Source organism: Gadus chalcogrammus, chromosome 1 (assembly GCF_026213295.1).
Source record: "Gadus chalcogrammus isolate NIFS_2021 chromosome 1, NIFS_Gcha_1.0, whole genome shotgun sequence".
NCBI classification, from domain to species: Eukaryota; Metazoa; Chordata; class Actinopteri; order Gadiformes; family Gadidae; genus Gadus; species Gadus chalcogrammus.
In genome coordinates this window covers 21,176,314-21,199,180 of record NC_079412.1, presented here as the reverse complement: position 1 = coordinate 21,199,180, position 22,867 = coordinate 21,176,314, and the positions used below count along the sequence as shown (strand labels likewise).

At 48.0% G+C, this 22,867-nt stretch overlaps 1 protein-coding gene across 2 annotated transcripts in view; it reads left to right on the top strand.

The window, feature by feature from the left end:
* LOC130386494 (plexin-A1-like) overlaps window positions 1–18,429 on the top strand; it is a 23,978-nt gene extending 5,549 nt beyond the window's left edge. For both annotated transcript variants that reach the window (XM_056595440.1, XM_056595433.1), the window contains exons 5-13: window positions 2,795–2,941; window positions 3,684–3,843; window positions 4,195–4,298; window positions 4,544–4,640; window positions 6,425–6,615; window positions 9,436–9,605; window positions 10,355–10,567; window positions 11,913–12,063; window positions 14,357–18,429. In XM_056595440.1, coding sequence (XP_056451415.1) covers window positions 2,795–2,941; window positions 3,684–3,843; window positions 4,195–4,298; window positions 4,544–4,640; window positions 6,425–6,615; window positions 9,436–9,605; window positions 10,355–10,567; window positions 11,913–12,063; window positions 14,357–14,452 — 1,329 coding nt within the window. In that variant the 3' untranslated portion in view covers window positions 14,453–18,429. The remainder of the gene's footprint in view (window positions 1–2,794; window positions 2,942–3,683; window positions 3,844–4,194; window positions 4,299–4,543; window positions 4,641–6,424; window positions 6,616–9,435; window positions 9,606–10,354; window positions 10,568–11,912; window positions 12,064–14,356) is intronic.
* Window positions 18,430–22,867: the final 4,438 nt, after the last annotated feature.

The following is a 22,867-nucleotide window of genomic DNA, read 5'->3' as shown; positions in this document are numbered from 1 at the left end:
TAAAAGTGTATTCTGTCCACACAGCCCTTATTCTGCTGTTAGTCCTGCCCGTAGTTCATAAAGAGACCCCAGGCACACATTCACCCTGCAATATACTCTATGATATTTAATCCTCACATTTATTTCAGTCTTCTATTCATTACACTCGTCTAGACCTTTCTCCAGGTTTGGTCTTCGTGTCTAACGGCTGATATTTCCTCAAGAACCGGAGTTTGAGTCATTAGTTGATTATTGGCTGGGACTTTGCCCTCCATCTTATGGCTATTGATTATCTATTTGCTGGCAGTTGGTTAGCTATCAACTAGCTTGGCTATTGGTTGGCTATCCACTAGCTATTGGTTGGCTATCCACTAGCTATTGGTTGGCTATCCACTAGCTATTGGTTGGCTATCCACTACCTATTGGTTGGCTATCCACTAGCTATTGGTTGGCTATCCACTACCTATTGGTTGGCTATCCACTAGCTATTAGTTGGCTATTCACTAGCTCTTTGTTGGCTATCCACCAGCTCGGAGTTGGCTATTGGTTAGCTATCCAGCAACACTAAGATGGCTATCCGCTAGCTCTTGGTTGGCTATCTGCTAGCTCTTGGTTGGCTATCCGCTAGCTCTTGGCTGGCTATCCGCTAGCTCTTGGTTGGCTATCCGCTAGCTCTTGGTTGGCTATCCGCTAGCTCTTGGTTGGCTATCCACCAGCTCTTTGTTGGCAATCCACTAGCTCTTGGTTGGCTATCAACTAGCTCTTTGTCGGCAATCTGCTAGCTCTTTTGGCCATCCGCTATCCCTTTATTGGCAATCCACTAGCTCTTGGTTGGCTATCCGCTAGCTCTTGGTTGGCTCGTGCTAGTTTCTGTGTGATCCTACGCAGGTAGCCTGATCTGCGCTGCCTGGGTGTTGCGGGGTGGGTGTATTGTTGAGATGAGATGAAGGCTAGAGGGACTGCTGAGAGAGTGATGAGTATTGATCCTACAGGAGTTGATTTGTAAGAGTGGGAGTGCTCAGAATACACCCCTGTGACGTTATCATATTATTAATGATTGGAATGAAATGCCTGCTTCCTCTGACTGGCTGTCAGGAAAACAAAGCACTTTATTAAGGGTAACGGAGCAGAGAGAGAGAGAGAGAGAGAGAGAGAGAGAGAGAGAGAGAGAGAGAGAGAGAGAGAGAGAGAGAGAGAGAGAGAGAGAGAGAGAGAGAGAGAGAGAGAGAGGAGAGAGAGAGAGAGAGAGAGAGAGAGAGAGAAAAATTGGGGGGGGGGGAGAGAGAGAGAAAAATTGGGGGGGGGGGAGAGAGAGAGAGACAGAGAGAGAGAGAGAGAGAGAGAGAGTGTAAAAGGGAGGGAGAGAGAGAGAGGATGGGGTAGGAGTCTATAAGGAGGAGTGAGGAGGAGGAGGAAGAGGAGGGCACCACAACAGAGGTGCAGGATCAGGTTGAGGCAGTGAAAGCTCTCTCCAGTGCTTTAAGTCGAACCATCTGGAATCATTAGTAGAACTCCACCTAATGAGGGGAGGGGCCCGAGGGCGGAGGTCAGAGCCACTGGGAGGAGTTTGGAACTGGAGTACGCCTTCACGACTTGATGGGGTGACTCAGAGGGACAGAGAAGAGGGGATGAGGGTGGGAATGATACGATTTGTTGCAAGTGAAACTGAGCGAGGAGCAGAGGACGGAGGGAAGGATGCATCTTGATGTCTTTATAGCATATGTATGTCAAACTGATCGTTTCTCAATAAAAAACACCAAACTCACCGCACATGAAAGCATCATTTAACAAACAAACACTTTCATCCTAGCCGACAAGCAAGGTGAAAAGATATACATTCAACAAACCCTCAACATCTCAGCTCAGGGCCTTCTCATTCCACAGAGATGGAACATCTGAATCGCGCGCTCTAGGAGCAAGGCGTGAAGCTCAGACCCCTCCCATTAGCACCAGTGCAGCAGTGTGTCGGTGAACTGGGAACGCGAGCAGGCAGCTGCTGGTTCCATCGTAGCGACGGCGTTGGGATCGTGTTGACGCTCTCTCCCTCTCCGGGGCCCCGCGGACACGCAGCGGTTGTGAAGTTATTCCGAAGCTAATCTGTCCGCATAACTTAGACGTTCCGACGGCACAACCGTCCCTTCTGGAAGTGCCAGAAATAATCAAATTACGTAAAGCTACGACTAATCTCCGCGGCCGAGCGCAGACGCAAAGCGTTACGGAGAACTGAACTTTTAAAAAAAGGGTTGCGTGCGAATCGCAGTGGGGAGCTCGCTCTCTCTCTTGATTAACTTGTTTTTCTGTGCTGCCTGACATTTAAAAAAGTTAAGCGACGCGTTGTGGTTGAGGAATCGTAGAACACGCTCGGTAAACAACAGCCTTTCTACGGCTGGGGAGACGCATGCAAATGAAAACGAAATGAGAAGTGGAAAATGTTTGTGACAAAACTCTGCGCAGGGGCCTCAGGTGGCAGGGATGTTTATTTATGCAGATTTGATTTCATAACCGTTCTAATGCTTTTAAAACTCTAATCCACTTTGTGAGTTGTGGAAGTTGTTAGTCTGATGTTAATAAAGTTGTTTGAAAATTGAATATACCCTCTCTTCTCCCCCCCTCTCTCTCTCTCTCGACGGTTCTCTCTCTCTCCTACTCTCCCGCCCTACCCTTCTTCCTCCATGCCTCCACCTCAATCTGTGTTTCTCTCTCTTCAACTCTCTCTCCATACCCCCTCCACCCCTGTATGTGTGTGTGTTTCCCCTCTCTCTCTCTCTCTCTCTCTCTCTCTCTCTCTCTCTCTCTCTGGGTGTCTCTCTACCAGGAGTGTGCGGGGGAGCCTCTCTTCATGCTGTACTGTGCCATGAAGCAGCAGATGGAGAAGGGCCCCATCGACGCCATCACCGGGGAGGCACGCTACTCGCTGAGCGAGGACAAGCTCATCAGACAGCAGATAGACTACAAGACACTGGTACTATAGAGGATACATACCATAACGTTATACACAGGACAAGCTCATCAGACAGCAGATAGACTACAAGACACTGGTACTATAGAGGATACATACCATAACGTTATATACAGGACAAGCTCATCAGACAGCAGATAGACTACAAGACACTGGTACTATAGAGGATATAAACCATAACGTTATATACAGGACAAGCTCATCAGACAGCAGATAGACTACAAGACACTGGTACTATAGAGGATACATACCATAACGTTATACACAGGACAAGCTCATCAGACAGCAGATAGACTACAAGACACTGGTACTATAGAGGATACATACCATAACGTTATATACAGGACAAGCTCATCAGACAGCAGATAGACTACAAGACACTGGTACTATAGAGGATACATACCATAACGTTATATACAGGACAAGCTCATCAGACAGCAGATAGACTACAAGACATTGGTACTATAGAGGATATATACTATACACTTTATATACAGGACAAGCTCGTACTATATAGGATATAATCAATACTGTTGACTTAAGTCATCAGGCAACAGATGGACTACAAAACACTGGTATTATATATGATATATTCTATACCATTGATATACAGTATAAGCTCATCAGGCAACCATAAGACTACAAAAAACTGGTATTTTATACGATTTAATCAATACTGTTCACGTACAGTCTAAGCTCATCAGGCAACAGTTAGACTAAGCAGCCCCTATGTCCCTGGCTCCAGACACTGCACTGCGTGAACCCCGAGAACGAGAACGGGCTGGAGGTGACGGTCAAGTGTCTGAACTGCGACACGGTGATGCAGGTGAAGGAGAAGCTCCTGGACGCGGTGTACAAGGGCAGCCCGTACTCCCAGAGGCCCAAGGCCGCCGACATGGACCTGGGTGAGACCCCCGGGCAGCCCCCCCTCTCACATCCACCTTCATCTCACACTCACGTCACACATCACACTAACCTCAATTCCATTTTAACAAACCCTCACACCCCTCACATCCACTCCCCTCACATCTATCTCAGCACCCACTCACATCCTTCAACCTCACCTTGATCTGACTCACATCCACACCACACCAGCCACACTCACGCTCCTCACAGTCACTTCCCGCACCTCCATGTCAACACACTCACATCCTTTATCCTCACCTTTATCTTACGCTCACATCCACATCACACCAGCCACACTCAACACACTCTCACACATCCCTCCAGTGTCTAAACCTCCTCTCCGTCCTCAGAGTGGCGTCAGGGCCGGTTAGCCCGAATCATCCTGCAGGACGAGGATGTGACCACCAAGATCGACAACGACTGGAAAAGACTCAACACCTTGGCCCACTACCAGGTACACACACTAACCTTAACACTAACCTTAACTCAACTCACTAGCAGGTACACGCACTAACCTTAACCCTGACCCTAGCACTTACACTAACCTTAACTCAACTCACTACCAGGTATACACACCAACACTAACCTTAACCCTGACCCTAGCCCTTACCATAACCCTGACTAAACTTTATAATGTATGTGTGTATACGTGTGTGTTTGTGTGTGTGTGTGTGTGTGTGTGTCTGCCCGTGTGTGTAGGTGACAGACGGTTCGGTTATAGCCCTGGTGCCCAAGCAGAACTCCGCCTACAACATCTCCAACTCCTCCACCTTCACCAAGAGCTTGAGCAGATACGGTACAAACTCACGGACTCCTCCTTCAGCTCTGTTCACCTCCACCTCGCTCTTCACCTGCACCTCTCTTGACCATCTGTTAATCTCTTTCATAGCCAGATGGATCGTCTTTGTTTGTTGTGGTCTCTCGCTGTCGCTCTTGCTCTCTCTCTCTCTCGCTCTCTCTCTCTCTCTCTCTCTCTCTCTCTCTCTCTCTCTCTCTCTCTCTCTCTCTCTCTCTCTCTCTCTCTCTCTCTCTCTCTCTCTCTCTCTCTCTCCATCCCCTATCATGTCTCTCTACCATCCCTTGCTCTCTCTTTATAGATTCTCCTCACTCTCCTGTCCCCATTCATTCGTTTTTTCTGTCTTTGTGTTTACGTTTTTTGATCGCTGCAATGATTGGCTTTTATTTTTTGCATTCTCTCTCTCTCGCTCTCTCGCTCTCTCGCTCTCTCTCCTTCTTTTTCAATTTCTCTTTCTCTTTAGCGTGTTCTCTCACTATCTTTCTCTCTAGCTTGTTCCCCTGCTCTCCCCCTCCTTCCCTCCCTCTCTCCCTCTCTCCCTCTCCCTCCCTCCCTCCCTCCCTCTCCACCTCTGAATACCGATGCTTTTTTATCCAGCTCCATCAGCCCATCCAAGGCTATTTCCAGGCAGTCAGTTAAGGACAGGCATTAAAGTAGACGGCCCAGAGAGAGGGAGAGGGAGAGGGAGAGGACCCCTGGGGAATGCAGATAGCGAACAACCAGACATTAATTCTCCCCAGCCGAAGGCCTAGGAGGGAGCTGTCATGTTCCCTCTTCCTAACAGCACGTCTCCAAAAGGACGTGGCTCATATCTGTCCAGCGGTCAACGTGGGCCTGTCACCCATTCATCACATGACACGCAGACCCCTCCACCACAAACATGCTGACACACGTTCACGTCATGTGCTCGACATACACCCACAAGTGCACCAATTAGAGCAATCTCCTCACATTGCAACCACGGCTGGGCAGGCATCACTTGAAACACGCTAATTACTTCCTGTTATGTTCCTGTTAATCCAACGAGTCATAAAACAGTCTAATTACAGGAATGGCGTTATGGGAAATTGATGATGATTGTTTTAACCGAAAAACAAGATCAAACACAATGCATGCCCACTGCCATAGTGGAGGAACAAGTGGCCAGGCAAAGAGATGAAATGATTGGATTAATGCCGTGATAAATAATAAATGAGTCTGCTGTTGGACGAGCCAGGGAGTGATAATATGCATACCGGGATCTGGCCTTTTCCTAGCTTCCCTGATCCATGCAATTTATAATAGAAGTGGGAGCTTGTGTGATTCATGCAGATATGTGTGTGTAGTTGTGTGGGAATTTGTGTGTGCAGTCGTGTTAGTGCATTTGGGTGTGTGCGTGTCTGTGTGTGTGTGTGTGTATGTGTGTTTCCAGTGTGAATGGGGCTTAAAAGCGGGCGCTCTTTTGTCAGTGGAAAGTGGCCATGATGGCTTTGGAATTAGAGCCACTCAGAATCTCTCTCTGTCCCCCTCTCTCTGTCCCCCCCCCCTCTCTCTCTCTCTCTCTCTCTCTCTCTCTCTCTCTGCCTCTCTGCCTCTCTGCCTCTCTGCCTCTCTGCCTCTCTCTGCCTCTCTCTCTCTCTCTCTCTCTCTCTCTCTCTCTCTCTCTCTCTCTCTCTCGGGCTGTGAGGACCCACAGGAAACACGACTCTATCCTTCCTATTATAATATCTTCTCTATGTGTGTGGGTTTGTGCATACCTGTGTGTGTGTGTGTGTGTGTGTGTGTGTGTGTGTGCGCGCCATCAGAGAGCATGCTCAGGACGGCCAGCAGCCCAGACAGCCTGCGGTCTCGCACGCCCATGATCACCCCCGACCTGGAGAGCGGCACCAAGCTGTGGCACCTGGTGAAGAACCACGACCAGGCGGACCAGCGCGAGGGCGACCGCGGCAGCAAGATGGTGTCCGAGATCTACCTCACCCGGCTGCTGGCCACCAAGGTACACACGCGCACTCATCAGGGTAACACACACACACACACACACACACTCGTCACGTCACCACGGTAACGCACACACTCGTCCAAGGTACCGCACAAACTCATAACGTCGCCACAGCTACGCAGACTCGTCACGTCGAAACACGCTCGTCAAGTCACTTCGGTGACTCACACTCGTCATGTAACCGAGAGAGCAGGCCCAGGATCATATCGTCACCGCGGTAACACACCATCGTCACGTCGCCACGGTAACAGACAATCCTCACGGCACCGTGGTAACACACAGTCGTCACATCACCGCGGTACCCCACACTCGTCAAGTCACCACGGTAACACACACACACATCGTCGGGCCTTCTGGTACCCCAAGCGCGAGTCACGTCACCCCGGTAGCACACACTCGTCACGTCGCCATGGTAACACACTAGTCACGTCACCACGGTAACACACACACTCCACCAAGGTACCACCACACACACTCGTCACGTCACCGTGGTAACACACACTCATCAGATCACCACGGTCACACACGTACTCATCCCATCACCACGGTAACACACAGCTGTGTAGAGGTTCATCCTGAAACACTGGATATGAAGGCAGATGTGCAGCAGAGGGCGGGTTTGGGGGGGTTGATTGACAGGTGAGCAGGAGACGGCTCATTGGTTGAGGTAGAAGAACGCGATGGTTTATGGGGCGGCAGTTCCTCGGAGGCAAAACACGCGACGCAGAAACGACTCTGGCCGTCTGTGTCGCTGCCTGTCTCTCTGTCTGTGTAGCCCTCGGTTTACCGGTCTCTCTCTCAACAGCTCTCCGTCGTCTGCATTCTACTCCCTTTCTACCTGTCTCTATTCCTAGCTGATTCCTCGCTGTGTGTCTGATGTTTCCTGCGATATCCATGTTTCAAGCGAGCGTGTGTGTGTGTGTGTGTGTGTGTAGGCGCTTGTTGTGTGTGCATGTGTTACTATTTTTCGTAAATTGGATCATGGCGAGAATTCAAAGCAAGGACACAAAAAAAAACACTGTTGCCATGGAGATTAATTTAGCTTGATATAATGCGGTGCTTTTTGGGAGACGAGCCGGAGGACTCGGTCCAAATCCTCAGGCTGGGCTCCCGGTCTGCGAGTGTGGACGGCTCCCATGACAACACGGGCAGGGGCCCCACCATGATAACACAGGCTCCTGGGGGGGGCCCTATCAGGCCTCGGATCAGAGCCGCACACAAACGGTGGGGGAACCAAACTGGTCTTTCTGGAGCCTGACCAATGATGGAAACAGCGAGCTGAAACACTGAATGCTATTCTCTGTCCTCAGACTTTTAGGAGAGAAAACTGTAATCGTGACTATGAAATACAATTACACAAATTATATAAACCCTGTTTATATAATTACTGATGAAGGATAACTTATTTTTAGGACTCTTCGGACAGCCAAATATTTGATTTAATTTTAGAGCATCATCATGGCAGGATACGGGCAGCAAAGTTACCGCGAATATTGCATAAACTCTGTTCATATAATTCCTAGCCAATGTGAAAAGGAATGTCTATGCATTCTCCTTCGATAGTTTGTATTTGCATTGCCACGGGGTCTGATACGAAGGCCAATCAACTGACATCTCTGCTGATTCCTCTAACTGACTTGAAGCCTTGCAGACATGTCCACTTCAACCATAGTGTATTGCAGTTTAACTTGGCCTTTCCCGTCATGGCTGACATCAGCGAAGACCAATGCTAGACTCTCCACGATGTTCACTTCCCCTCACCTTTGTATCAACTACCCACGATGAGAACGTTTCCCTATAAGAATCTTGTTCACCCTTTGTCTTACTGGATGTATTCTCGGTAACTTCTTCCCATGATCATGCTCTAAAATGTATTCAAATATTCTGCTGTCCGAAGTTTCCTAAAAAGAAGATATTCTTCATCAGCGAGGCTCTATCAGTAGTGGCTTCAATAGGAAGCAATGGAGGTCAGGGGGGTTTAGCCCAGGGAGACCCTCAAGCACACTAGACTAGACCTTGCAGCTCCTATCCATGAAACGCTCGGTGTCGGCTGAACACGGAGCCCACACATCTCAAGCTGTCACCTATCACAGTGTTCCCACTCTGCTGGTAAAAGTGTTCAAAACAAATCCATTTAATCACACCTCTCATGTGATTGGGAGACAACTCCCCGTGGGGCCGAACGAGGAGCGAGCCTGACTTTTATTCTGGGTTTCTAAAGCGCCTCTGCGATTCACATTTTGATTTTGTTATTCCAAACAATTTTCTGTCGTTGTTGAGTGTTCTGCGTGCCGGTCTGGCCGTGAGGTGCCTGCGTGAAGGCGTCTATAGACTGATAGTTGAAGCCCCCTGTGTGAATGTGTCTGTCAATAGACTGAGAGTTGAAGCCCCCTGTGTGATTGCGTCTGAAACTGAGAGCTGAAGCGCCCTGTTTGAATGGATCTGTGGCCTGAGAGTTGAGGCCCCTGTGTGAATGCGTCTGAAGCCCCCAGTGTGACTGCTTCAGTCTGTGGACTGAGAGTCTAAGCCCCCTGTGTGAAGGCGTCTGAGACAGACAGTTGAGCCCCCTCTCTCCTTCTGCTTGTTGAGTGAAGCTCCCTCTCTCCCTCTCTCCTGGTTTCATAAGAGTGAAGCCCCCTCTCTCCTGGTTTCATAAGAGTGAAGCCCCCTCTCTCCTGGTTTCATAAGAGTGAAGCCCCCTCTCTCCTGGTTTCATAAGAGTGAAGCCCCCTCTCTCCTGGTTTCATGAGAGTGAAGCCCCCTCTCTCCTGGTTTCATAAGCGTGAAGCCCCCTCTCTCCCTCTGTGCTGGTTTCAGGGCACGCTGCAGAAGTTTGTGGACGACCTGTTTGAGACCATCTTCAGCACGGCCCACCGGGGCAGCGCTCTGCCGCTGGCCATCAAGTACATGTTCGACTTCCTGGACGAGCAGGCGGACAAGCACTCCATCACCGACTACGACGTCAGGCACACCTGGAAGAGCAACTGGTACGGAAACGTAGATAAAATATATACATAGATATATCTCTATATAACTAGATATATCTAGATATAAGATGTATGTAGATGTATTTAGATATACAATGTAGCTAGGTATAAGATGTGTGTAGATGTATTTCGATATACGATGTATCTATATATATAGTATATATAGACATAAGATGTATGTAGATGTATTTAGATATACGATGTATCTAGATATATCTAGATATAAGATGTATGTAGATATTTCTAGATCTAAGATGTATATTATATCTAGATATATCTAGATCTAAGATAGATATACAATATAGATGCAAGATATATCTAGATTTATCTTATGCCTAGTCATAAAATGACCCAGGATCGAGAGTGACACCACTATGAGATGTTCTAATGTGTCCAAATGTTTTAAATTGCCTGTTACCTTTCTGTCTCACGGTACTATATTCATATCCACTTTATTCTCTTATTTGTCATTCTCTCTCTCGCTCAATCTCCCTCTCTCTCTCTCTTAATCTCAGTCTCTCTCCCTCTCTGTCTGCCTCTCTCTCTCCCTCCCACCCGCTCTCTCAATCTAATTCCAATTGCTTGGCGTGCATGCCAACAAGATGTTGATGGGGCCAAATCCTATCACAACATCCTATAAATAAAGCATCATGACAACTGTTTGTGAGCAACAACAATGAGATGATGATGATAATTATTCTAATAACACAGAACAAAGTAATCAAGCGATCTGCTCTCCCTCTGTGCAGTCTGCCCCTGAGGTTCTGGGTGAACGTCATCAAGAACCCCCACTTTGTGTTCGACATCCACAAGAACAGCATCACGGACGCCTGCCTCTCGGTGGTGGCCCAGACCTTCATGGACTCCTGCTCCACCTCCGAGCACAAGCTGGGCAAGGACTCGCCCTCCAACAAGCTGCTCTACGCCAAGGACATCCCCAACTACAAGAGCTGGGTGGAGAGGTACGGCGACCTCTGACCCTTCAGGATCAGATTCAGGTTCAGGAAGACGATGACGTGTCTCTGGCTCTCTCGACTGTCATTGGTCAGGAGAAGGACAGGAGCAGATTGTAGTCTAGTGAATAGGGTGTGTTTGTTCCGGATGAAAAGGTCAAGGTTTGACCCCCAATGTCAACCATCTGTAGGACCAAGATGACCTCTTGACCCCTGCCTGCTCCTTGATGACTCTAAATGAACCGAGACAACATTCGTGGTGTTATCGCCTTAAATAGAAACGTCTGCTTAACATAAATGTATAGCTTTGTAGGTGTTGGTCATTCGGTCATCTGTTTTCGATCCCCCAGCAATAGAAATGGATCATAACTCTTCACTGTGAAAACGAATTGATCTGTTGTAGATTTAATTGGATAAAAGGGGACGAGACCAATCCCAATCCAACCAATTACGTGGAAGGGGCGGGGCAGAGTCGATGCTTTGCTGACATCGTTTATACCTCACCGAGGCCCATATTGAACGTTCAAAGACCCGACTTTGATTCTTGTTAAACCCTCTTATCTCCGTGTGTAAGAGCTTTGATAAGGGCCGTTTAAACCCCCGCACCGCAGCTAGCTCCCGCTAACCGAAGCGGAGAGCCTGTGAGGACTCGGAACATAATCCAGTAAATCCCTAAATTGATTCTGAAATCGGCTCCTGTACTCCGCCCTCATAAACTAGATTACCGGGAACACACACACGCTGCCCAGGACACAACGGCAAAACAATACCTGCGCCGGCGGCTAGCCTCTCTCGCGTTGGAAGCGTCAGTTGGGAGGACAGGAGGAGGATTTCGAGGCATAACAACAAGCTAACAGTTTATGAGGCGCTAAACGTCAAGCCGCACACAGAGCTGCCGGAGACTGCTGTGTTAAAAAACACAGCGGCGCTCACACACCCGCCGCGCTGAAGTGAGGACAGAGGAAAACCCTGACTGGTAACATTGTTGTGCATATCGGCTCCCCCTAACACAGGGATGGGCAACTGGCGGCCCGCGGGCCGCCAGTTGCCCATCCCTGCCCTAACATCTTCTGAAGCCAGCCAACATCTGCCAGTCACATCAACGTCCCTGTGAACGGATGCACATCGCGCAAAATGTCCTTTTTAGTAGTAGTAGTTTGCTCATGGGTACGAATCCTGAGGCAGGCTATTCGTTCACACGATTTTACTAGGACCGTACAAACCCCTTTAACAAACACCTGCCCAAACCGTTTTCAGTAACTGCTTAGGGGTCCCCTCTTTAAGACAAACAAGATGGTCCAACACTGGGTTCTTCAATGCATCGGAACCTTGACCCTTGACCCTGTGCTCCCAGGTACTACTCCGACATCTCCCGCATGCCGGCCATCAGCGACCAGGACATGAGTGCCTACTTGGCGGAGCAGTCACGCATCCACCTCAGCCAGTTCAACAGCATGTCCGCCCTGCACGAGATCTACACCTACATCGCCAAGTACAAGGACGAGGTGAGTGGCCCGGCCTAGCACGCTAATGCTAAGCAAATCCTAGCCTAGTTAAAGTAGCCTAGCATCATGCTATGGTAAACTTAACAATATCAATGACGAGGTGAGTATGGTAGCCAAGTACTACGCAGCTAATGCTTACCTAGCTAAAGTAGCCTAGCATCGTGCTGTGGTAAACCTACCATTATCAAGCAGAAGGACGAGGTGAGTGGACTGGCCTAGAACGGCGCTAATGCTAAACTAGCTCAAGTAGCCTAGCCATACAAGGACGAGTCGGGTAAGGTAGCCAAGCTACATAAAATGTAAATGAGGTGTCTAAGCAGAGGTGGTTGAATTCAGGATATTTATGATGGACATGAAAAGAAAAAGGGAGAAAAGAGTACCCTTTGCAGTAATATATTACTATGCAATAATTTAATAATAATTATTCAATAAAGTACTATTATTAAAAACACTTTGAAATTAATACATTTTGAGCATAGCATAAAAGTGGAGCCTCGCTAATGGAGTCGCCGAGCCGATCAGAAAAGGTTACCATGACATTCCCGCCTCCTATTATAACGTTTAATTAAACCTAAACACATGGAACACATCGCCCCTGCTCCCGGTCCAATCTTTATTTACCCTCCCCCCGTCAGACGGAGCGACGGCGGGCCGACGCCAGCCTGCCGCTCAGCCATTACGGCGCATTAGCTCTGACCAGCACCGCAAGGTTGTTTTAATTCAATTACCGTCCGCGAACCGCGCCTTCGCCGGCCATTAGCGCTATTAAGAGTCACATTAAGACACGGCCGCGCGCCGCCAAGCTAATGGCCCAACGCACGATTTATAGGCCAGCCTCTGTTCTCTGTGTGTGTCCCCCCCCCCGAACCCCTCTGTCTCTCCGTGCCGGGTGGTGAACCCCACTCTGCTGGGCTTTGATCCACCGCTGAAGACGACTGCAGATTAAGAAAGGGGCTGTGCTGAGTGTGGTGTTTTAGATCGATGGTGGGGTGGTCGCACTGGTCGATGGGATGTTTGTTCTGTGCGTGCGTGCGTGCGTGCGTGCGTGCGTGCGTGCGTGCGTGCGTGCGTGCGTGCGTGCGTGCGTGCGTGCGTGTTTGCGAGAGAGACAAATGTATGGACTGACCCATAGAGGGATAATGAAGCTTTATATGAGGGTTATTCAAAACCTACTCTTCCCTGTAAGGACCATACACACACACACACACACACTCACACACACTTTTCTTTCTTTAGGAAACATGCAAACACACTTTTTACCAACCATTTAAACTGTTGTCATTACAGCTTTTTGTGCCTCCGTTTATCTCTCTCTCTCTCTCTCGCGCTCTCTCTCTCTCTCTCTCTCTCTCTCTCTCCCTCTCTCTCTCTCTCTCTCTCTCTCGCGCTCTCTCTCTCTCTCTCTCTCTCTCTCTCTCCCTCTCTTCCTCTCTTCCTCTCTCTCTCTCTCCCTCTCTCCCTCTCTCTCTCTCTCTCTCTCTCTCTCTCTCTCTCTCTCTCTCTCTCTCTCTCTCGATCAATTGACCGTTTGGAGGATAGGTAATGTTAAATGTCTTGTAATGGTTGATCAACTTGGCCCCCGCTGGTAGAGTAGAGGCCCTTTCAGAGCGCGGGGCCCAAAGCGCTCTGGCTCTGCCTCGGTCTTCCTTTCTTCTCTCTCTGCGTGGGGTCCGGTTTAGCTTCAGCCCTCCTCACGACTTCTGTTGTGATCCCGACGCTCTGAGAGAAAGTTCTGGCTTCTTCTGTTCTCGTTGAAGGCGCACGGGCTGTTCTGTGAGCGAGCAATTGATGATATGAATATTTGATAAGAAATTTCTACTGTCTCCACGGTACCGACCCCCCTTAGGTCCTCAGTGTTTGGGTTGTATGAAAGAGCAACTCTGTGATACAGATGATAACCTAACCGCGGTCTCTGCTTCTTGTATCTATCTCGCCACCCCGTATCCTCCTTATTCCCTGTCTCTCTCTCCATCTCCTCTCTCTCCTGTCTCTCTCCTCTTCTCTGTCCCTCTCTCGCCTCCCCCTGTCTCTCTCCTGTCTCTCTCCTTCTTTCTTGCCTCCTCATGTCTCTCTTGTCTCCCTCCTCCTCTCTGTCCACCTCTGGCCTCCTCCTGTCTCTCTCTCTCCTATCACTCTCCTGTCTCTCTCTCTCCTGTCTCTCTCCTCCTTTCTGTCTCCTGTCGCCTCCTCATGTAAATAACCCCTGTCTAACCGTCCTTCTGTCTCCCTCTCTCCCCCCTCTTTCGTCTCCCTCCCTCCCTCTCTCCCCTCTCTCCCCCCCCCTCCCCCCCAGATCCTGACAGCCTTACAGAAGGACGACCAGTGCCGCAGGCAGCGGCTACGCAGCAAGCTGGAGCAGGTCATCGACACCATGGCCCAGGCTAGCTGAGGACCGGCCCCGGCCACGCACACTTGGCGCTAACTGAGCTAGCTAACCAGCTAACCGAGCTAGCCGACCCGAGCTAGCTGAGCTAGCTAACCAGCTAACCGAGCTAGCTGACCGTGCTAACCAAGCTAGCTGAGGACTTGCCACTCAAAAACACACAAAAAAAAACACGCAGCTGGCTAGCGGACGCCTAGCCACTTACACACGCCTTCTTTTCCTACCCACCACCGGTGATACGATGAACTTTGAACCTGTGAACTCTGACCTTGGGACACGAGACTAAGTGACTAAGTAACAGAGCGAGAGGCGGGCACCGCAAGGACCCACACCAGTGGCGGCGGCGGCACACTGTAGAGACCGGCGGCCGCCGTCGGTTTGTAGCCGCGGCGCCGCGGGCAGTGGGGACGTTTCTCTGAGCCACTAAAACCAGCCCTTCCAACCAAATCACGCGCAACTCCCGCCTCGGTCAGCACCGCCGCCGCCCTCAGGAGACTCTTTGATTTCATTTAAAGCCCCCCCAAATAACACAGAGTAGCCGGCTCTTGGCTCGAGGATAGCTTCGGACCGTAGCGGCGGCGTTAGCTTGCTAAAGACGGAGCCGACACTGAAACAGAGGTACGTCTACAGCAGGTGTTCCAACTGAAATAGCTAGCCGAGGTAGCTAGCTGTCCATATCTTAGTTATAGCTGTGCTGCTACGGCAAAGATAAAAAAATAAAGAGAATAAAAGCGGTACCTTTCCCTTTACCTTTAGCTCCCCGTTAGGTAAAGGTTTGTAGAGACTGTAAGGCAGCTGTCTGCAATCGGAAACCCGGAGCAAAAACTAAACGAAAGGCAAAACGGGAGAGCGAGGAGTCTGAAATTCTTCAAAGAAACATTCCTCCTGTTTCATCTGTGAATACATCAGGACATTGGGAAATGGGGCACACTTATTCTGACTGTGTGTCGGAATAGATTGACGTCACATTTGGTTTCTTGGTTCTGTTTGGTTGTTTTTTTAAACTGCCTACTCTTCACACGTGCTTCGTCACCTGTGTTACTGCTGAATTTGCACAATTTACGACAAAGCTTATCAAAAAAAAGGATATATGATAAAAGATATATATAGTTATATGAAATGTCAACTTTGTTTTTAAACGGCGAAGTGAAAAAAAAGTTTTCCATTTTAGTGTACAAAAAGATATCTTTGAGAATTTGATATTTCGATCGTTTGAATAATCGAAGAACACGCAAGGAAGAGATTGTCCTGTGCCATGTTTTATTTGAATGTTGTTTGGTGCAAATACTTTTTCTTTCTCAAGGATGATGAACTTTTTCCATGCTGACCGAGAGTGAGAGTATACAAACAGGCAACACATTGTACATATATATCAGTCCAAAAACGTTATTTCTCATTGTCTTACAATGGATCAATAGGTAAAACATACCAACTGGACCTGTTCCAAAATATATATTATGTTGTTTGTTTATCGCAAAAAAAAAACATGGTTCTTCCCATTCCTTTGAAACCTCCATTGAGGCTAGCCTGGACCGCTAACAGCGATAGAGGCTAGCCTCCATAGCTAATAGCTATACCGTCTGACCCATAGAAAGAACGCCTCTTTTCACTCCCACACCACAAACACATCCCAAAAGATCCTTTGTTATTCTATCAAGGGCTCATCTCTTTCTGAGAGGACACTTCTCAAGTGTGCAATCCAGGAGTCCAGGCCTCTGTAGGGGGAAAAAAGGAGGTAAACAGTGTTTTCGGGCAATTTTCTTTTCTTTTTTCACTAGACTGGCACAGCTATTGGAAAGATGGATAGGAGAAAAGTTTGACGGCCTGTGGAATGTGACAAGATAATGAAACGTAGCTCAGTCTTTTGTGTTCTTTGTGAAGGACTTGAAGGCCTTCTGCTCTTATTTTTGTGAATATGTGAAAAACGTGTATTTCTTTCAGATTGTGCTGCGTTTAGTCATTGATTTCACGTATTTTTTTTATAATAATGTGTTGAAAGTGTATTTAGGATAGGCACACTTGAGAATGAATCCTGGTTCGTGTACGATAGCGACATGCAAAGCCCTAGCAACCCCTTTACCCACCGGCTAGCTCACAGATTGCCTCAATTGATCATGATAAGCTACGAAGAGATTTATGTAAAACAAACACGTCGTTTTGACATAGCCTTGGTCAATTACAAAGACAGTACAGATATTTATTGAAGATATGTTTGAATACAGAGTGATTTCATCGGTCAGTTTTATTCAACTCAACAAACCGACAGTGTTAGTCATCCAAATTATAAAAATGGACCGCCGATATTAAACTGAATTTAAATCTGGAATGTGATGATATAGCTGAATGATGTTGTCATAACCTTTAAAAATGCCTACAAACTAATTGTAGTTCTACAGGGTAAAACGTTCCAGACTTAAGGCCCAGCTCTTAAACCACTACATGTTGACGTCTTGAAGGATGTCACTAAGTCCTTTAAGACCATACATTTCCAAATGTTGGTCTGGTTTTTGCAAACGTACCAACCAAGCACAACTCACAGGTCCTGATTATGTTCCTCAACAAACACACAACTGTCACGAATCACAGTTTACACAGTGGGTGTTACCATCGGGAGGGCGGAGTTACGAGTTCATGTACACATTCACGACTAGCCCATCGTGAATCCAACAACTATAACTTACACATTTCTGCATTCCCGCTAGAGCGCTGCGGTTCTTTTTCCCAGATGGTGCGTGACTCCATCTCTCAGGCTTCCCTTCTCGCTGTCAGTTAGATTTCGTTATCTTATGTTTACAACCGCAATGTCCTCCTTGTCGCCCAGATAAATCTCCTGAGCTCGGGGTTCCAGGCGGTGGTGTAGGGGTTTAGTAGTTAGCCAGGCGACATTTCCCGGACCTACCGATTCCGAAAACCAAACCAATCTTCCGTCACAGTAGGCAGCATAAATAAATATTTTGTTTGGCTATTTTAATATTCCTACATATATGTCTTATCATTATGATTGTCCTCCTTCTATTAAGAGGGCAAAGTGATCCTGCTTGCTCTTTCATTTAGAAGGAAAAGGTTTTTTCCAGAGCTCTTTCTAAAACAGGCAGCAGAGTTTGTTTTCATGTTTTCTTTTTCCACCTTTGCAGACGTGCGTGCTTGAAGCGTGCTGTACGTAATTAAATACTTGATCGAAGAAACTCTTAAATACCACTGATTTGCACAGGGTAGATAAAAAAACACTCAACATAGCTGACCAAAGGTTAATTTCACTCCTTGAAAAACAAAAACCGAATGTGAATAATTTTCTTCCATCGACGCCTGAACTTCCATAGCTTCCTGTTCAATGTAACGAAAAGGTTTTAACGAGCTGTTTGTTGTATCTTTTGGTTTGTTCATATCCTCTCATCAATGGCGTTTGTTTTACTGTCTTAAAGTAGTCAAGTAGGTAGCCTTAAAAAAAAAAATGACAAAAAGGAGAACGCTGCTTCTGCGTTTAAGCTCAAGAGTTCAAGTCTGTAAACAGAAGGCTGAAGGTTCGAGCGTTTTGCGATTTTCGGCGAGCATTGATGTTCTATTATTATACATTCTTATTGTTTTATTGAATTCTTTGTAAAAAAAAAAAAAAAGAAAAGCAAAAAAGATTTGATGATGAAGAAATTGAAGTGAAAAATACTGATTCTGGAAGGCTGTGTATTCAGGGTAAACACCAGGAGCTGAGCGCTAGGCTAGTTAGCGCCAGGCTAGTTAGCGCTAGGCTAAATTAGCTCTAGACGAGTGCTTAACTAGCCCGCCGGTCCTCTTTAGCTCCCCGCTCCTCTCTGCTTTCTCTTGGTTGTTTGAGGCTCCGCCTCGCCCCCTGTGAGCGGAGATAAAAGGAGCCCAGCTCCCGGGCGACGGAGCAGTGAGGGGCGGTTAGGAGCTCGCTCCTCATTCTCCATTCTGTAACATCGCCGGCCTCTCGAGCCGACGAGATGAAGATGCAGCAGGAGACGGGAAGTGGGAGGGGAGTCGGACGGAGGGATGGGGGGAGGGATGTAGGGAGAGACAGGCCGGTGATATCCCACGCAACGTTTCCATCATCCCCGACCTCACCGCCGACACACACACACACACACACACACACACACACACACACACACACAGACACAGACACAGACACACACTCACACACCGCGGCAGAACCAGACACACACACAGACATAGACACACGCACACACACACACACGCACTAACAAACACACACACACAGACACCCCAGAAGAACCAGGCACACACACACACACACACACACACACACACACACACACACACACACACACACACAGACACCCCAGAAGAACCAGGCACACACACACACAGTCTTTACTAAACAGAGTTTCAAAGTCAGGTTTGGCCCTCTTTTGTCAGTGAGCGGTCTGATCCCCGTCTCCCTGGTGCTCACTACCCGCCTCCGTTTGGCTTCCGTTCATCACGCGCCGCATCAAAGGAAAAGAATAGAGACGTTTTAAAAAAAAAGTACATAAAAAAAATAGAATAAGAGCGCGTACGATAAAATACGGGACACCTTGACAGATTAAAGCAAAGGGGAGAGAGGAGTGGAGTGTAAAATAATTTTTAATACTTTATGAATCTTGATACCTTTTTCAAGAGTTTCAGACTTCAGAAGCTGCTGTGTTTTTTTTTTTTCGTTGTTGTTTTGGCTGTTTTCACGTGTGTGTAAATATCCTGCTATTTCTTACTGTTGAGATTTATTACGTGTAAATAGGCGCGCATCCAGAAGAGATTAAACATGTTGGGAGTCTTTTTGCTAAAGCGTGTGTGTGTGTGATGTGTTTATTCCCCCTGTCCCAGGCTGCTCTTGAAGTTCCACCAGCTTCCTGCTTATCTGAAGTGCATGTCAAAATAAGAGCGCTGTGAGGTTTGGCACAGAGTGTGGGTTCTCCCCATTGTAAGGTACTCAACTGCTGGGGAAGGGCTGGTGTTCATATCTTAAACTAAAAAGGGTGGAGGTGATGGGGGTTATAATGGTGGTGATGGGGAGGATGATGGCATTGATGATGGTGAAGGTGGTGGGGATGATGGTGACGAAGACGACGATGACGATGTTGATGATGATGATGGAGACACAGATGATGGCATTGATGATGACAATGATGATGGTGAAGGTGGTGGGGATGATGGTGAGGAAGACGACGATGATGATGATGATGGAGACGAAGATGATGACGATGATGAAAACACGACAGCGTACCAGTTGGAAGAGCCCACTGGCAGCATGGTAGGGGGGTCCGTCTGTCACACATCTGGGTGGACTCTTCCGCTCGATTCTGAGAGGGACCATAATGGCGATCCACAACCCCTCCGGGGGGGCCTCTAGGGGCCCTTCGATGTGGTGTTGAGCCCCCCATGGACGGGCCCTGGCTGGAACACCTCCCCGGGGTCAACAGGGGGTCGGACAGTCACTCCTGATCATGGGGTCGGAGGTCAGCGTCTTGGTGAGGTCTAGTTGGTGGTGTTGATGGGTGGTGCACAGAGGGGGCGTGGTCTTCTGTCACCATGGTTACGTCACCTCTTATTGTGGGGAACCTTCTCCATCTCACTATCCACCTCTTTCTCACACACACACACACACACACACACACACACACACACCATACACACACACACACACACACACACACACACACACACACACACACACACACACACACACATACACACACACACACACACACACACACACACACACACACACACACACCATGCACACACACACACCTCCTTATCTCCTCTCCCTCGACGGAGCCGACACATTTATTTTCTCTTGCTTCCCCCCTTTTTATTATTCACACTTCCACACACACACACACACACACACACACACACACACACACACACACAGACACACACACACACACACACACACACACACACACACACACACACACACACCTCTTCACACTTCCTCAAACACCCACACAGACACAAACACACCTCTTCAAACTTCCAAACATACACACACCTATTCACACACACACACACACACACACACACACCTCTTCACAAACACACACACACACACACACCTCTTCACAAACACACACACACAAACACCTCCACCCACGTCCCCCCTACACACACACACCTGTACCCTCCTCCTCCACACACACACCTCTCCACCAGACATGAGGTAGTCTTTCTTCTTTCTCTCTATTTTTAAACAGTTCTTCTCACGCACCCTTTAATGTTCTGCTCTGTCGCCCGTCTCACTTTCTCCTGGAGTATTTTCCAGGAGTATTTTCTCTCTCTCTCTCTCTCTCTCTCTCTCTCTCTCTCTCTCTCTCTCTCTCTCTCTCTCTCTCTCCTATCACACCTTTCCTCACTCAGTTCACCCTCACTCCTCTTACCTCACCCTCTCTCCTATTCCTCTTCTCCTCCCTTGCCCCTCTCTCTTCACCACTCCCTCTAACTCTGTTTGTTGTACTTAGCTCTCTCTCCCCCCTCTTTTTATTTACCTCTCTCTCTCTCTCTCTCTCTCTCTCTCTCTCTCTCTCTCTCTCTCACACCTCACATTTCATCTGGAATTCCCTGCAGCTTCAATTCACATCCCGGCGGGAGGCAGAGTCTGAGCTGCACTCAGACACGCGCACACGCGCGCACACACTTTCATCTGGTCTTCTGTCCGGCTGTGCATTAAAATATCCCAGGGTATGAGACAACAATCTCTCTCCTCACGCCGTTTCTGTTTATTCTCTCTCTCTCTCTCTCTCTCTCTCTCTCTCTCTCTCTCTCTCTCTCTCTCTCTCTCTCTCTCTCTCTCTCTCTCTCTCTCTCTCTCTCTCTCTCTCTCTCTCTCTCTCTCCCTCCCAACGGTCAAACCAGCGCCTTCAACAACATGTCTCTCCTGATGCTCTCACCTACGCGATTGTCTCCTCAGAAAACAATAGAGACACAAAGAACTGATAGACAAGAAGATGGGGGCTGCTGGATCTGTCCCGCAGGGTGTGTGATGGCTCCCTTATCTTAACCCTTACCTCTGATATCATTACCCTTACCTCTACCCTTACCCCTTACCTTAACCTCTGATATCGTTACCCTCACCTCTAATACCTTTACAATCTTGACTCTATTCTCTAATTTTATATCACTTTTATATCTTTACTGTACCTCATATTTCTTATCCCTAACCTCTCATATCTTTAATATCTTTAGTCTAACCTGTAATAGCTTTAATATCTTTAGTCTAACCTTTAATATCTTTAGTCTAACCTTTAATGTCTTTAACCTGACCGGTCATATCTCCACCTTAACACCTTAACTCTAACCAAACTGCCATTTTATCCTAAAATTATTATTTTTCAAGCGGAAATCTGTGAGGTAAACCATCATAAATATACCTAGCATAACCTACGACTTTAGCATAACATCTTCTTACATTACACTAAATAATCTGCTTAAAATGTGGCCATCCTTGGGCGTCCTGCAAAGAATATGATACGAGTTTCTCCTCCAACAACCATTCATGTCCTCTCTCTCGCACACGCACACATGCTGTATCTACTATATACAGACACGTGCTGTATCTACTATAAACAGACGCATTCTGTATCTACTGTATACAGGCCTAGACTGTATCTTCTAAATACAGGCACATGCTGTATCAATGACACCAGCGTCTGAGGGGAGTGTCCACTTGGATGTCCCGCTGGGAATGCAGAGGGTTTGACCTGCCCACCTCCTGGGCCATGCTGGTGTAGTCGTTTGGTGGCTGCAGGTAGCGTGAACTGACTGGGATGATGGTGTAATTGTTTGGTGACTGTAGGTGGTGTAATTGTTTGGTGGCTGCAGGTGGTGCAGTTGTAGGAGGTGTGTGTGTTAAAGGTGACGACCGCTGTCTCGGGTGCAACGGGTTCGTTGCCTGGCTGTTAGTTCTGTCTTAAAGGTCTTTCCGGTGTCCACTCAACTCTGGTCTACACTCAACACAATCCCCCCCCCCCCCTTCCTGATTCCCTCTCTCTCACTGGGTCTGGTGTGTTTGTTTGTGTGTGTGTGTGTGTGTGTGTGTGTGTGTGTGTGTGTGTGTGTGTGTGTGTGTGTGTGTGTGTGTGTGTGTGTGTGTGTGTGTGTGTGTGTGTGTGTGTGTGTTCATTTACATTTGGTTGCATAGCAGACAATTAGATCAAAAGCAATTTGCAGTGATGTTGATGTGGTTATGTGGGGTTGGGTGTGTGTGTGCAGATTTGTCTGTGTGTGTGTGTGTGCGTGTGTGTGTGTGTGTGTGTGCATGGTGCGTGGTTCTGTGCGTGCCTGGTGCGTGGTTTGTGTTGTCGTGTGCGTGCGTACAAGTGGTTTGGGTTCTGTGTTTGAGTCCCTGTGTGGTGCATGATCCCGTGTGTGTGTGGGCTCATGGTGTGTGTTTCTGTGTGGGTGTGT